The sequence below is a fragment of the Bidens hawaiensis genome, unplaced genomic scaffold (assembly GCF_021521415.1).
Source record: "Bidens hawaiensis isolate Kalapana, Puna unplaced genomic scaffold, B.hawaiensis_p1.1 tig00010132_1, whole genome shotgun sequence".
Taxonomy (NCBI): Eukaryota; Viridiplantae; Streptophyta; class Magnoliopsida; order Asterales; family Asteraceae; genus Bidens; species Bidens hawaiensis.
In genome coordinates, this window is record NW_027491767.1 from 190068 (window position 1) to 205360 (window position 15293).

The window sequence follows — 15293 nt, forward strand, 5'->3', positions numbered from 1 at the left end:
GTGGACAGGAGGTCGGCCCACTTTCACAGGCAGGGAAGCTAAAGAAACCTTGGTGGTAAACACCTGGGTTTCCTCAGGTCCCTTCGTTTGAGCATGGGGATGAGCGACAGGGGTGTCGTCTTTCTTCTGTCTCTTACTGCCCCCTGCGCCGGATTTCCCCTTAGCTTTGCGCTTTAGTAGGGGCGCCTCCTCTTCCTCATCCTCCTCTTCCGCGAGCTCCAGCTCGTAGTTCTCCAGCGCATCTACAATACATGCAACACAAGTGTTAGCAAAATTTGGTATTCTAAAGGAATAAGCATAAGTGCGAAGGCTTACCAGGCGCGTCGCTATCAAAGTCAAATGCCAGATCGACAGGGATGAACATGTCATCGAAGCGATCTGGGAAGCCCACCTCCCCAGCGCCAAGCGCGACGGAGCCACCCTCCACTTGATCATCATAAGCGGCGTGGATATAATCCTTGGTGACTGCGCAAAAACAAGTCAAATAATATCAGCAAAAAGAATTATGTTCGCGCAGAAAATGAAATAAAGCAATGAAATAAACTTACACAACCCGTCGACTTGGATAACGGGCTCAAGCGCGCTGTCGGTCCACAGCTTACTCATGCCGACCCCCACCAGCGCCTCCTCGCGAATTTTCTTGGCGGGGGATGGTTCGGTGGTCAGTTTCTTAACCCAAGCGCCGGTTGGGTTCTTAATAACATCCGCATCCGCGGGCGCAGAATCGATCGCGCGCATCGACATGCGGATGGGGATTACACCAGCCCTGATGTAGAAGAACCTCTCAGACCAGTCATGAAGGCTCTTAAATGACACGGTGCTGCACTTAACCTTCTGACTGCGAGGAATAAAGGAGATCCAAGAATCTTGGATCTTGGGCTTGTAAAAAAATTGAAAGCGCCGAGGGGTGGGCTCCTCGCGCTGTGATTTGCACATGAACTCGAAATGAGTCATGCGCACAAGTCCAAACGGATGGACTTGGGATATATGAATCCCGAAAAAACGTAACACCGCGCCTACAAACCTTGTCATCGGAAGACGAAGGTTGCAGTGGGTGAAAAAATGGGTGTATAGTGAAATATAGCCGGGAGGCGGGTCCGCCGCCGTCTGCCCGGCCACAGGCAACATGCAGCCAAACACAGGGGGGAAACCCTGTGACGAGATGAGGCTGTCGAGATCGGCCTGCCTCAACTTGCAGGGGATTTCATTCCACCTTTTCGTGGCCTTGGTCCTCCCTACTTCCTCCGATGTGGTCTCAACAACCCTCTTCCCCTTGCCCTTTTGCTTTAATGTCGACATCACCACAGATTTCACACGGCGTCTTCGAGAGGCAATAGAGGTGATTGAGGGGTTAGAGGAGTCTGAACTATCAGACATACAACTGCAGCAGCAGATAATCGAAGATTCGAAACGATGAATACACTCAACTCGGAATATGAAAGGCAGAAATTCGAAAATTAGCAACAATGAAGATGAAGATAAAAAATTTTTCCTAAGGGCCTGCTTTTATAGGCCCAGGAGAGAGAAAAGTGGTAACTGTTCGGATTTCACGCGCCCCCACTCGCAGGTGTAAGCCAACGAGGGCGCGGCACGTGTCCCTAACACTGTTGAGGGGACATAAAAACGTAACGGACCTGCCACGGAGCAGATACGCGCCCCCACTCGCAGGTGCAAACCAATGAGAGCGCGACACGTGTTCCAGACAGCTGTGCGAGAGGACATGAAAGGCAACTGTAGCACCTCGAGCACACGAAACGTCTGACACGTTTACGGCGCACGACACCACCAACCAACCACGTGTTTGGACCCTTCGTTTCAACCAAATGGATAGAACAAGGCGCAACGATGGAAACAACCAAGAAAACGACAAAACCCCATCAGTAAGTCTAATATCTATCTTACCGCGCTAGCGCGAGATAAGACACACATTAGACTGGGGGGGCTTGAAGAGGTATGTACCCGCCTCAACACCGAGCAAGGCGGGTCAACCCACAAGATAAACACATTATGAAGGCACAAAGCCAAAACTTATGCGCATGGCGCATACAAAACATGCTCAGGCATCATATGCCCAGGCACACATATGCTCGCGCATCACATATGCGCGCGGCGCACCAGCGCGCGGCGCATATCACATGCTCGTGCATATCACATCTGCGCATGAAATATCTGCGCGTGAGAATAAAGAGAAGACCTCGCGCATCCTCAGGATTGGCGCATATCACACATGCACATAATCGACCTCGTCCTTATTCAAATCAGGATTAGGGCAACCTTGATTGTGCACGTCAGACAACCTTCCAGAAGGCATCTTTTTAAGGAGTAAGAATATGCTGATGTTGACAGCTGCCAAATGAAAGGTCGACAACTCAGCATGGCACATGTGCTACCACGTGATTACAACCAACGAGAAAGCGCCATGTGTCCCAGAGGACACGTGGCGCAGTGCGATTGGAGGAGGCCAACGAGGTTGAGCCCAACCAGTGGAAACCCTAGCACTATAAATACAGCATCAACTCCACTTTGATGGACACATTCATACTCAATCATTGACAGTTACAGGCAGTGATATCACATTCAATCATATTGAATTACATTCACTCACAGTCAGTTACATACAAACACACAGTCACACAATCATAGAGTATTCAGCTATTAAGCAATACTCTTGAGATTCCCTTACGGACATTATTATTGTCTTCTCCACCATATACTTATTCTCACGCCGGAGGGTTACCCCAAAGAGGACCCCTCTGTCCCTTTCTGAGGGGTAAGTTAACGGCGTTGTTCATTTTGTAGGTGGAAGAACACAGATCCAGAAGAACCATCGGTGAAATAGTATAATCAAAACCCGAGGAAAGTAGATCTGCTACCAGCGAGTAGATCCACGTTTCTTCAGATACTCTCGTATTCTTGAAAATGGTTGCATTCATTGCCTTTCATATGACCAACATGTATGTGAGAATGTTTGTTCGGATGGGTCGTTTGTTTGGCTTCATGTACCTTTGTATTGAGATGGATCTTCAAAATATCTTTCACCTTGAACTCATAGCATTTGTTGTAACTATATGGAACCTAACATTGAATTCAGTTAAAAGAGACTTGGTTAGTTTTGTATAAGACATTTATTCTGTAGTTTAAGAAAAAAAAACCCATATATGTGATTTACTAAAAGGAAATAAAAAGAATCAATAAAAATGACACAATAAGTGCCTTGGATCATGTAAATGGACATTAGCTACAAAAGTTGGAAACTTTAATCCTACTTTATCATAGTAAAGTATGATTTACTCTTTCTTATTTCCATTTGGCTGCTTTTGTCGATTTGAACTTATCTGCACAACATCTTCTGATTTTCATTTTCATTTTCATTTTCTTTACTATTATAGCATTATTATTAACACGTCTCAAAATTTCAGTTTAGCAATCTCGCACATAATATAAAGGTTGTAAAAGCTATTTTTATTAGACTGTGTGTTATGGTAAGGTCGGGAGGAACGCTCTTTGCTACCTCACCTTCTTTTAACCATTAGACCATCTTCACATAGTAAGGCAGGGAGCGTCAAATACATGAATGCCTTTAGACGCCACCAAATTAACAAGACAAAATGTTTCAATGTATGGGGTCACTAAAAATCAAACGAATCGCATTCTCTTCACTCATCTTTTATATCAAAAGAACATTAAATAAATATTTATGTTTTAGTTAAATTATTATACATGTTTGTTTGATGAGTTTGTTAGTTAATGTCTTACTGCCTACGTGACATCACTTTTAATTAACTAATCATCATCCACAACACATATCCTATGTGTCATGTGTGAGTTAAAACGTTTCGACAATACTAAACTAGTTTTAACTTAAAAAGATACTTAATAAAATAAAATTAAAATAAAACACATTGGATCCTTAACTAGGAAGTTTGAACATCGGCAACGTGCCAACGGGTCCCAAAATGGTAACCTTTTGACCTGGAATTACGAACCAATTTTGAAATTTAAATTCTCAAATATAAATATATAAGTATTAAGTAAACAATAATAATAAGTTAATAACCAAGTCATCAATAACTCAATAAGTTGACCGGAAAGCCAACTCAGCATTCGCCGGCAATAGTTTCCGTCCGCCAGTCACTTTATTCCCGACTGCGTCTTCCGTCCGTCAACGAATAATAATATTATCGTTGAAATGTGTGCACCTCATTGAGTTCATTCATTTACAACTCAGCGCCGGTTGGGCCCACCAGGCGCCACGTGTCCACCCTTAATCTCGAATTCTCAGACACTTGTCGTTTCTAATTTCACACGAATCCCATTTTGCCCAACACCCGAATCATCCATTTCGAACCCTCAATTCCACAAAACCCTAACCATGACGTCATCATCATCATTCCAAATCAAATAATAATAATTTGGCCGGAAATGGATGCGTTTGAAATGGGTGTGGTTGTTTGTAAGAAGACAACAGTTGTTGACCAAATTGAGGAGGACGTTGTTGACTTTCTTGTTGACCAGTTTCAGAAGATTGGTTTAATTGTTGACAGAGTTGCTGGTCTTAATGATGAATTCCTAAAGGTAAGGTTTTTCAACATGATTATTATGTTTCTAAAACCCTAATAATAATATTATTAATATGTTAACAGTTAGCAGCTCCTGTTGAGGTTTTAATGAAGGCAGCTGCTGAATTGCAGTTGAAGAAAAGAACCCATATAGGTATGTCAACAACTTGCAATACTCCTAAGTTTTGTGGTTTCTTGTTTTAAGATGTTTTATGAGCATATGGCATTGTGTTATATATATTTAGGGGTGTGCACGGTTCGGTTATTAGGCTCAACTGAAACCGAAGTTTAATCTATTTTGTTAACCAATTGGTTTACGGTCAGCTGGTTCGGTTAGTTTGCCGGTTCTTGGTTCGGTTATTAAGCTCAACTGAAACCGAAGTTATCGTTTAATCTATTTTGTTAACCAATCCGTTTGCTTTTTCGGTTAGTTTATAAGTTTTTGGGTCGTATAGAAAACAAAACCAGACTTGGGCTAATATTTTTGCTTACAAATACATGAAATGGAGGTATAATACATGAAACGGAAGTATAAAAGCTAGATTTATATAAAAATATGAATATGAATGGCTTGGTTCGGTTAATTTCGGTTAACCAAACCAAGTTTCGGTTAACATAAGTGGTTTTATGAGCATATGTAATTATGTTGTGCACGGCTCTGTTTGGTTCGGTTATTACTTATTAGCCTCAACCAAAACCGAAGTCATCTGTTAATTTATTACTCCGTATATTAACCAATCGGTTTTCAAGTAATTGATTTGGTTTATTCGATTAGTTTGTTAGTTTTCGGTTCGGTTAATAACCAAAACCAAACTTGTGCTAAACTTTTTGCTTAGAAATACATTAAACGGAGTATAAAACATGAAGTACATGAATCAGAGGTATAAAAGCTAGAAATATATGAAAATATGGAAGGTTTGGTTCGGTTAACCAAGGGTACAAAAAACGAACGTTAACCGATTTTTGGTCAATTGGTTTTCGGCTAATTTTGATTCGTTTTGGTTATTGCTCACCCCCACATATAATATTGTTGCAGGGGTGGATTTACAGTTTGAATGGGACGAGGCGGATGCTTTTATCAGACAGTCTGATGGTTCTTTATTCAGTTGGTGTGAGCGGTTTCGTTGTTATAATCACATGATATATGGAATTGTGAGTTACAACTTATGCATTCTCCTTAAACCTGGTGAAACGTTTAATAATTATACACAACATGACACAAACGTTTAATATTTATACATGAAAATGTACAGGTTAACGAGAGTGATTCTGCTATTATTTTGAAATCCGACAGTAAAGACGTTAGATGGGAGCCTGGGAAACCTCTTTTGTGGAAGTTGGAAAAAGAAGGCATGGTTAAAGAAGTCTTTCCTATCCATGGTTTGCCACTTTTTTTAGTTTTATATTCGTTTGTTTTTTTATATTTTTTCCACAGTTCATTATAAGCGACAATGTGACATGATTTTGTTTAAAAGATGAAGTAAAGAGGAAGCGGCTTTTGAAATGTTGGGCTTTGAATTGGCGGGACTTTATAAATCAACCCCTTGATGAAATCTACGCTTACTATGGAGCAAAGGTAAAATAATGTTTTTTTTATAAATAATCGAGAATTAATTTCATGTATCATACTATATTCTTTTGCATCGTAGATTGCAATATATTTTGCTTTCATTGGAATGTACACAAAGTGGTTGTTTTTCCCGGCTGCATTAGGAGTTCTTGTGCAATTAGTTGATTTTGGGTAGATCACTTATGACTTTTTATTTATTAGTCACGTAACTGCGTAAGTCTTCAAATTCTAATAATTTGTGTTTTTTTTATTCCAGATCTTTGCAGTTCATTATACTTCCGTTTTTCTTTCTATGCATAATTTTATGGGCCGTCTTCTTTCTCCAATTTTGGAAGCGAAAAAACTCTACACTTTTGGCTAGGTAATATATAATATTATATAATTTTTATTTTAAATAATTGCTTATTAATTTTCGCTTTACAAAATGTAGCTGGCAAATTTGTTATTCGGTTGGATCAGAGTCTGCTTATAAATATATGTATTCAGAATGGAGTTCTTTACATTCGTCTGAGAAAGAGAAGTTTCAAAGTGACGAATGGTTCGGTCATATGCTAAGATTCAGAAACGATGCAATCATTATATTAAGTATCATATGCCTCCAGCTTCCGTTTGAACTGGCGTATGCGCATTTGTACGAGATCATTGGATCTGATATAATGAAGTAAGCAACCATTTTTATATATTTTTAATTTTTCATGCTACTATAATTAAAAAAAATTTAACTTCATTTCAGGTTTGGGTTAACGGCAATCTACCTATTTTCCATTCAATATTTCACACAAATTGGAGGGAAGGTGTCGGTGAAGTTAATCAAGCGTGAGAAAAACGAGAGCTCTGAATACAGGGCTAACAGTTTGATTTACAAGGTCAGAACTGAACTTTATGTTCTTGTTAATTGTCTCATCTTAACTCTATTAATTAATAAATTAATTTTTTTTACGTGTAGGTGTTTGGGCTATACTTTATGCAGTCATACATTGGATTACTATATCACGCAATTCTGCATCGCAACTTCATGACTCTTCGTCAAGTAATAACTCAACGTCTAATCATATCAGAGGTGGTCAAATATTAACTTTTTTTTTTCTATTTTTTATGTTATTCAAAGTTAAATGTATTTAATCGGAATATATTCTGCAGTTGCTCGAAAATCTGATGGAAAACGCTCTGCCATACATCAAATACAGCTATAGAAAATATAGAGCTGTTTGGTAAGTCTCTTTGACTTTGGTCTTTACTTTGACCACCGTAACGTTTGTTGTAGCTTTTAATTGGTAACTGTTTATTTGTTTAGTAACAAGAGAAAAAGGGAAAAAGGAATGGCAGCCAGAAAATCTTATTTCAATTCTAGAGTTGAAAAGGAGTCTTTTAAGCCTATATATTCTGCCAGTATTGGTGATGAGCTCGAAGACGGGCTCTTCGATGGTAAAGTTTATTATTTTCTATCATTTTTTTAAAACCCCGATTATAATATTAAAAAACGTTTCGCAGAATTTCTTGAGCTGGCGTTGCAATTTGGAATGGTTATGATGTTTGCCTGCGCTTTTCCTCCTGCATTTGCTTTTGCTGCCTTGGTAAATTAAAACCTTTTACTTTTTTTAAAAAAAGTATATAATTTGTGTAAAGAAGATGGTTGTAGTGAAAGTAATGTTTATTACTTGAAGGTGTGAGAAATACATAAACAACTACATCTATTTATACACAAATAAACCCTAGCTATCAACCCATAAAAGGCCCATGGGCTTTAGCCAACTATATGGGCTAAAACCCTAATTATAACTAAATACAACTAACACTACTCCTCAAGTTGGAGCATAGATGTTAATTATGCCCAACTTGTTACAAATAAAATCTATCTGAGCTTTCCGGAGCGGTTTAGTTAGAATGTCTGCTAGCTGAAAATTTGTCTTCACATGAACTGGTTGAATGGAAGGAGGATCAGTTTGTGTGCCTACTACTCGATCTCTGATAAGGTGGCAGTCGACCTCAATATGTTTTGTCCTCTCATGAAATACTTATTCTTGGCTATGTGAATGGCTGACTGACTATCACAGTATAACCTCATCAAGTCATTAGAAACAACCCCGAGCTCTCTGAGAAGACGACGAACCCATGTCATCTCTGATGTTACATCTGCCATGGCTCTATACTCCGATTCGGCACTCGACCGGGAAACCGTGTGTTGCTTCTTACTCTTCCATGATACAAGATTTCCTCCAACAAACACACAATATCCGGTGGTAGATCGTCGAGAAATCAGACAACCTGTCCAATCTGCATCTGAGAACCCTGATATTCGACCATCTCCTTCTTCCGTGAAGGCACCTACACGACAATGACCCTGATCGGAGTATAATATACCCAAGCCAGGTGAGGTCTTAAGATATCTTAAGACACGAAGGGCAGCATCCCAGTGACCGGTGTATGGTGTAGCCATAAATGGCTCAGAACACTGACAGTAAAGGAGATATCCGGTCGTGTGACGGTTAAATAATTAAGTTTACCAACCAACCGTCTGTATCGCTCAGGATCTTTCATTGGATCTCCTTCCTTTGGGAGGACTTTCTTTGTAGGAAGCATTGGGGTATCAACAGGTTTACAACCCAGTAAGCCACATTCAGTTAACATATCAAGAACATACTTTCGTTGGGAGAGAAGTATTCCTTGTGGAGAGCGGGATACTTCTATGCCAAGGAAATACCTCAATCGACCTAAGTCGCTGACCTGAAACTGAGACTGAAGAAACTGCTTGAGTTCGATAATCCCGACCTCGTCATCACCTGTGATTATAATGTCATCCACATAAACAACTACGATAATCCTCTTTCCTTTCTGGTGTCTAAAGAAGACAGTGATCGTAGGCACTCCGAGTCATCCCAAACTGTCCCATAACACTAGAGAATTTACCAAACCATGCCCTGGGAGACTGTTTAAGACCATATAGAGAACGACGTAGCCTGCAAACTTTCAAGGCCTCCTCCTCAACAACGAACCCTGGGGGCTGCTCCATATATACCTCCTCCTCAAGAACACCATTAAGAAAGGCGTTCTTGACATCAAGCTGGTGGAGCGGCCAATGATTAATGGCAGCAAGAGCGATACAAATACGGACATATGGCATTTTAGCAACCGGAGAGAAGGTTTCATCGTAATCAATGCCATATGCCTGAGAATACCCTTTTGCAACCAACCGAGCCTTTAAGCGGTGTAAGGAGCCATCCGGGTGTAGTTTAACTGTAAACACCCAACGACAACCAACAATACGCTTCCCTTTAGGAAGTGTTTCAAGATCCCATGTATGATTGGACTTTAGAGCCCCAATTTCATCTTCCATAGCCTGTCTCCATCATGGGTGAGCGAGAGCGCTCGTCACATTATTGGAAATCGGGTAGGAATCAAGGGTAGTGGTGTACGCATGAGATTCAGGAGATAGGTGGGTGTAGGCAACATAGTCCTGAATTGGGTAACGAGTACATTTCCGGGGTTCCTTGCGAAAGGAAATAGGTATATCGGGAAGTGGGGCACCAGGAGGATCATAAACGGGTGTATCAGAGGTTGTTGGATCTGGTAAGGATGTATTAGTGAGAGGTGTGGATTGCTCAGATGTAGACGGAGTATCGGAGGGTATTTCGGGGTCGTGGCCAGGGTGTGAATCAAGAGTCGGTGATGTTTGACCCCTACCCCGCCTAGCATATGTGAAAAGCAGTGGCGGAGATTCTGTCGGTGGGTCAGAATCAGTAGAGATTGGATCGGTAAAAGGAATTGACACAGGAATGGTGGGGTGAAGGGAGATGTGGGTATATCGAGGTCGGGAAACGGGTCAGAAACAGGAGTGGAACACTCGGGAAAGTAAGGAGACTCGTGAAAAGTGACATCGGCACTGGTAAAGTATCGGTGAAGTGATGGGCTATAGCATCGATACCCTTTTTGAACCCGTGAGTAACCAAGAAAGACACAACGAATGGCTCGAGGATCAAGTTTGATGGTTTTTGGACTATGGTCATGAACATAGGCGACGCAACCAAATACTTTAGGTGCGAGAGGAAATGGATCATCGTTGGGAAATAGTACAGAAAACGGTGTTTTACCATGAAGAACGGTTGAGGGCATGCGGTTAATCAGATATGTGGCAGTGAGAACGGCATCTCCCCAAAAACGATGAGGAACACGTGATTGGATCATGATTGTGCGAGCAACATCCAATATGTGACGATTTTTGCGTTCGGACACACCATTACCATTTTGTTGAGATGTATAAGCACACGATGATTCATGAATAATGCCGTTGGTTTTTAAGTATGAAGAAAAGTCGGTGGAAAATATTCTTTAGCATTATCAGATCGTAAAGTTTTAATGGTGGTGTTAAATTGGTTTTGAACATAAGCATTAAATTCTCGAAATATGGAAAATACCTCACTACGAGATTTCAACAAATAAACCCAAGTAGTGCGAGAATAGTCATCAATAAAGGTAATAAAATATTCAAAACCCAACGTAGATTTGATAGGGCAAGGACCCCATACATCAGAATGCAACAGTTCAAAACAAGAACTGACTCGATTGGGCACCCTAGGGGAATAGGGACGCCCGGTATGTTTACCAAGTTGACACGACTCACAATGAAAATTAAAAGACGAAAGTGGTAAATCTGGTCGCATTTGCCTCAGAACCGCTGTAGAGGGATGACCTAACCGATAGTGAACCTCCCTGACAGCGGAATCACATAAGTTTGCTACAGGATGCAAAAACGGGGATATACGATAGAGACCTCCTGATTCAAAACCAGTACCAATTACCCGATTTGTTCCTAGTTCATGAAAAACGCAGTGAGTTGGGTAAAAGGTCACAGAACAATTGTTTTGTTTGGTAATCTGACTCACTGAACAAAGACTGGTAGGAAATTTATGAACAAATAGGATAGAAGACAGTTTTAGGTCTTCCGAGTTACTGATGGATCCTATGCCGAGAACGGGACATGAAGATCCATCGGCAAGTTGTACCGGTGCATGGGAAACATTTTGAATACTAGAAAAAATACCCCGATTCCCAGTCATGTGATGTGTGGCTCCAGAATCAATCACCCATGATAAGTCAAGGCTAGAAGGTTTACCGGAATGTGCCGAGCTGGTTTGAGGATGAGGCAACTGGGAGGTAAGAAACCGTTGAATAAGATCATGCTCCTCTTTAGTAAATGTATACATGTATGTATTTTCGCCCATAGTGATACACGAAACTGAAAATTGACTGTGAACAGTAACAAGTGCGGGTGGAGGGCGGGAACAGATTCCGGCGTAAACAGTTAATCCCGGCAGCGAACAGTAACTTTCCGGCAGCGGACAGTGACTTCAGGCGTGAACAGTAATTTCCGGCGATGAACAGTACCGGTGAACAGTGATTCGCGTGAACAGTGCTCGTCAGTGAACAGTAGTTTCACGGTCGAAAAAAAAAAGGATTTCGTGACAGGACAGAACAACAAGGCAGGAGCTTGTTTCAGATCTGAAGGCTGCTGGTGACGGCTGGTCAGACTCAGGTTCGGGTCAGATCGCGGCTAGGGTTTGGATCGAGAGCCGTAGCTCTGATACCATGTAAAGAAGATGGTTGTAGTGAAAGTAATGTTTATTACTTGAAGGTGTGAGAAATACATAAACAACTACATCTATTTATACACAAATAAACCCTAGCTATCAACCCATAAAAGGCCCATGGGCTTTAGCCAACTATATGGGCTAAAACCCTAATTATAACTAAATACAACTAACAATTTGTAAAACGGGAAATTTATATATCTTTTTAAATGGTTTTGTAAAGAACAATGTTACAGAAATTAGAGCAGACGCGTTAAAGATTCTTGCAATGTATAGAAGGCCGGTTCCTCGAGTTTCTGCTACAATAGGCGCCTGGCTTAACATATTTCAGGTACTATTTGATTTGAATATGACATTTGTTTCAATTATTTTCTTCTTTTTTTTAATATTAATTTTAATTTTATGATCTTGATTTATAGTTTTTGATAGTTGTATCTATATGCACCAACTGCATACTTCTAGTATGTTTATACGACCGAGAAGGCAATTGGAATATATCTCCCGGTCTTGCAGCCATCCTCATAATGGAACATGTTCTCCTTCTCATCAAATTCGGCTTCTCAAGGATCGTACCCGAGGTATATTTATCTATATATATATATATATGTATAGGGTAAGGATCTTAATTCTTAAGAGAACCATTTGAAAATTGAGAACTTTGAGAACCATTTTGGACCACTAAAAAAACCTCTAAAAATATTATAAAACAAAAAAAAAACAAAAATTTTTAAAAAGTAAAAAAACCAAAATTCTTATATTTTATTCTGGTTTCATTAAAAAACCTTTGTATTATACACATGTGTATAATTTCATTTAATCTCTAGTTACGTAATGTACGTACATTATCATTTACCTTAAATTGTACATATGTGTGTATAAAAAACAAGTATGTACATATATGTATAATTTAGCTAAACCGAGACGTGTTTTTTTTAATGAAACCGGGATGATAAATAAGAAATTTGGTTTTTTTACTTTTTTCATTTTTGCGTTTTATTTGTTTTATGATTTTTTTTTATTTTTGGGTTTTTTGTGGTCCAAAATGGTTCTCATGGTTCTCAATTTTTAAATAGTTCTCACATGATCCTGATCCTATATATATGTGTGTGTGTGTGTGTGTGTATGATTTAGGATCCTGAAGATTAAAGATCAATTTGTGTAGGAACCTGATTGGGTAAAAGCAAACCGGATGAAGAACGCAACACAAGCGCAAAACATGTGTTCTAAACAACTTTTGAGAAACATTTCGATTCGTAGAGGAACGCTCATTACACGTACACCAAATGATGATTAAATGTGTGTTAATAGTTAATATTAGAATCAGTATACCACTATAATAGATTAGGTAACTCAATTTTTGTATCTAAGAGAAAAAATATCCAAGTCTCTAGATTGTAGGATAGTATATTGTTAACAAATTATGTTTTCGAAAAAACACACGCATACAAACGCTCTATATTTACATTCGGGTTATATGTGCTGATGTGGTTGTCAGAAAACAGACGATTGTCCAGGCTGACGAATACAAACACTATTTACATTTGGGCCACTTGTGCTGACGTGGCGTCAGCTATGGTCAGATAACAGACGACTGTCCAGACTGGCAAATGGTTCGTCTTATTGGTTAAGATTATGATTTAGCTAGTCACGGGAGTTTCGAGAGTTTCCTTCGCTGACTTGGCGGGGTAGCAAACCGATCGCTGACTTGGCGGGTGTATCTGACAACTGCCTTGGCCCATCTCTGGATTTCGGACTTGAACTTTCTTGAATCGAGTCGTTTTAGTGATTTGATTCCCGGGTCGATTGATATCTCCATGAAGGAGAAGCATCGGTCATAGCGTTGTTTCTTGGCGGTCATGGTGGTGGTGGCGGCGTCGGTGGTGGTTGCTTCCATATGAAGGTGGTGGAGGTGAAGTTTATTAAGATTTGAAGTCCCTACCAATGTTTATAAAGGGTTGGAATTTGCTTGGAGAATAATCGTTACACAAACGTGTGGGTTAGGATCTTATTGACCATTGACTTTTCAAATATACTCATTTTGCATATGTATTAGGTTAATGATGACGTTTGATTCATTATTATATGATAAAGTGTGATTAGAGGGGTCCAAAAGCGTAAACGAATAAGCGTCAAGGTCTCAAGTTCAAATCACGTCACAACTGGAGTTCTGTCTGGAACAGGAGATTATGGGTTTGGGCTACTCAACGTTGTTTGCGATCACGGACATATTGAGTCGCCTTTTGTCATTGTGTTACCCTAGGTAGTACGGATTATATTTGTTGGTCATCCATAAAATGCATATTTTAAATAAAGCAGTCAAATATCATATATAAAATTTCGAGTACGATGGTTTTGAATTACTTTACCCTTTACACATCATAATGCATTATCATAATGCATAGATTATGTTATTATACTAATATACTTAGAAATGATGTTACTGGTGTACAAATTATCTATGATTTGTTCATTTGTTGGTTGAAATATGGGTCGCGATACCTGATATTAATAATCTCAGTCTGATACATGATTATAAAAGCAAACCTAGTGCACGTTACTTATTATCCATTGCGTTCCCGGATATACCATTTTTATGGTTTTATACGATAAAGAAAAATAATCTGTTGCGATGTTTATTATTGAAAACCCGATCCTAAACTCATCTAAGAAACGGACTTTAAGTTGTCTTATGGTCATGGGCACTTCTAATAAAAATAATTTGAATAACAACTTAAAATACTATTTATTATATTTTTTTTCAGTTATACAATACTTTTATATACTTTGTTTTGATGCGGATAAACAGGTTCAAATAATCAGACATGTTAACCTATTATCATACATGTTCGGATGTTTAGGTTGATTAGTAAATAACTAAATACTTTCCTAAATAATTATATTAATCTGATATTGAAATAATATGATAATACAAGTGTTTGAATAAGTAATTTCTTGTAGGCTTGCTTGTAAAGCAAGTAATTTGAAACATGAACACGTAACTTGTTGCATAACTGCTCCCAACCACAGCTACTTATTTATAATATTCTTGTAACCTTTTATAAACTTTCTAGTAGTTGATAAGGTATAAACATTTTTTAATAACTTTGTTAGGATCCCGTTGACGAATGGTAACAACTAGAGGTGTAAACGAGTCGAGCTGCTCATTAATTATATGATAATGACATGTTAAACTAAATGTTTCGCCAGTCTTGCGAATAAGGGTGCAAACGAGCGATGTTTAAGCTCAGATTGATAAAACAACTCGAAACGAGCAGAGTTTTTTCATGCTTGAGCCGAGCCAAATCCACAAATACAGTTCGTTTAGGTATTGTGTCCGAGCTCGAGCCTTGTATGGGAAGCTCGTTTAGGATCGTCAAACGTTAACAAGTCTTGTGTATTTTTAAGTTTTACCACTTTTGGACTTTTATGTATTAGTTCCACACTCTCGAGCAAAACTTAGGCTTATTTAAGGTTTTTCTCAAAATATATAAAAATAATAAAATATGTATATAATTTAATTACTAAATACTAAACAAGCCCAACCCGAGCTTGGAAAAACAACTCACCAGCAGAGCTCGA

The 15293-nt window shown here is 39.3% G+C and overlaps 1 protein-coding gene across 1 annotated transcript; it reads left to right on the forward strand.

Annotated features, from left to right (window-relative positions):
- Nucleotides 1-4410: 4410 nt before the first annotated feature.
- Nucleotides 4411-13008, forward strand: LOC143534310 (anoctamin-like protein At1g73020; the record flags this gene model as incomplete). Its single annotated transcript, XM_077028822.1, has 16 exons — nucleotides 4411-4575; nucleotides 4644-4713; nucleotides 5596-5711; nucleotides 5813-5939; nucleotides 6035-6135; nucleotides 6209-6300; nucleotides 6386-6490; nucleotides 6560-6790; nucleotides 6863-6995; nucleotides 7076-7189; nucleotides 7270-7340; nucleotides 7424-7554; nucleotides 7621-7703; nucleotides 11938-12045; nucleotides 12134-12292; nucleotides 12877-13008. Coding segments are annotated over 16 exons (1938 nt in total), but the record flags the coding sequence as incomplete, so codon positions are not given.
- Between the last annotated feature and the right edge of the window lie 2285 nt (nucleotides 13009-15293).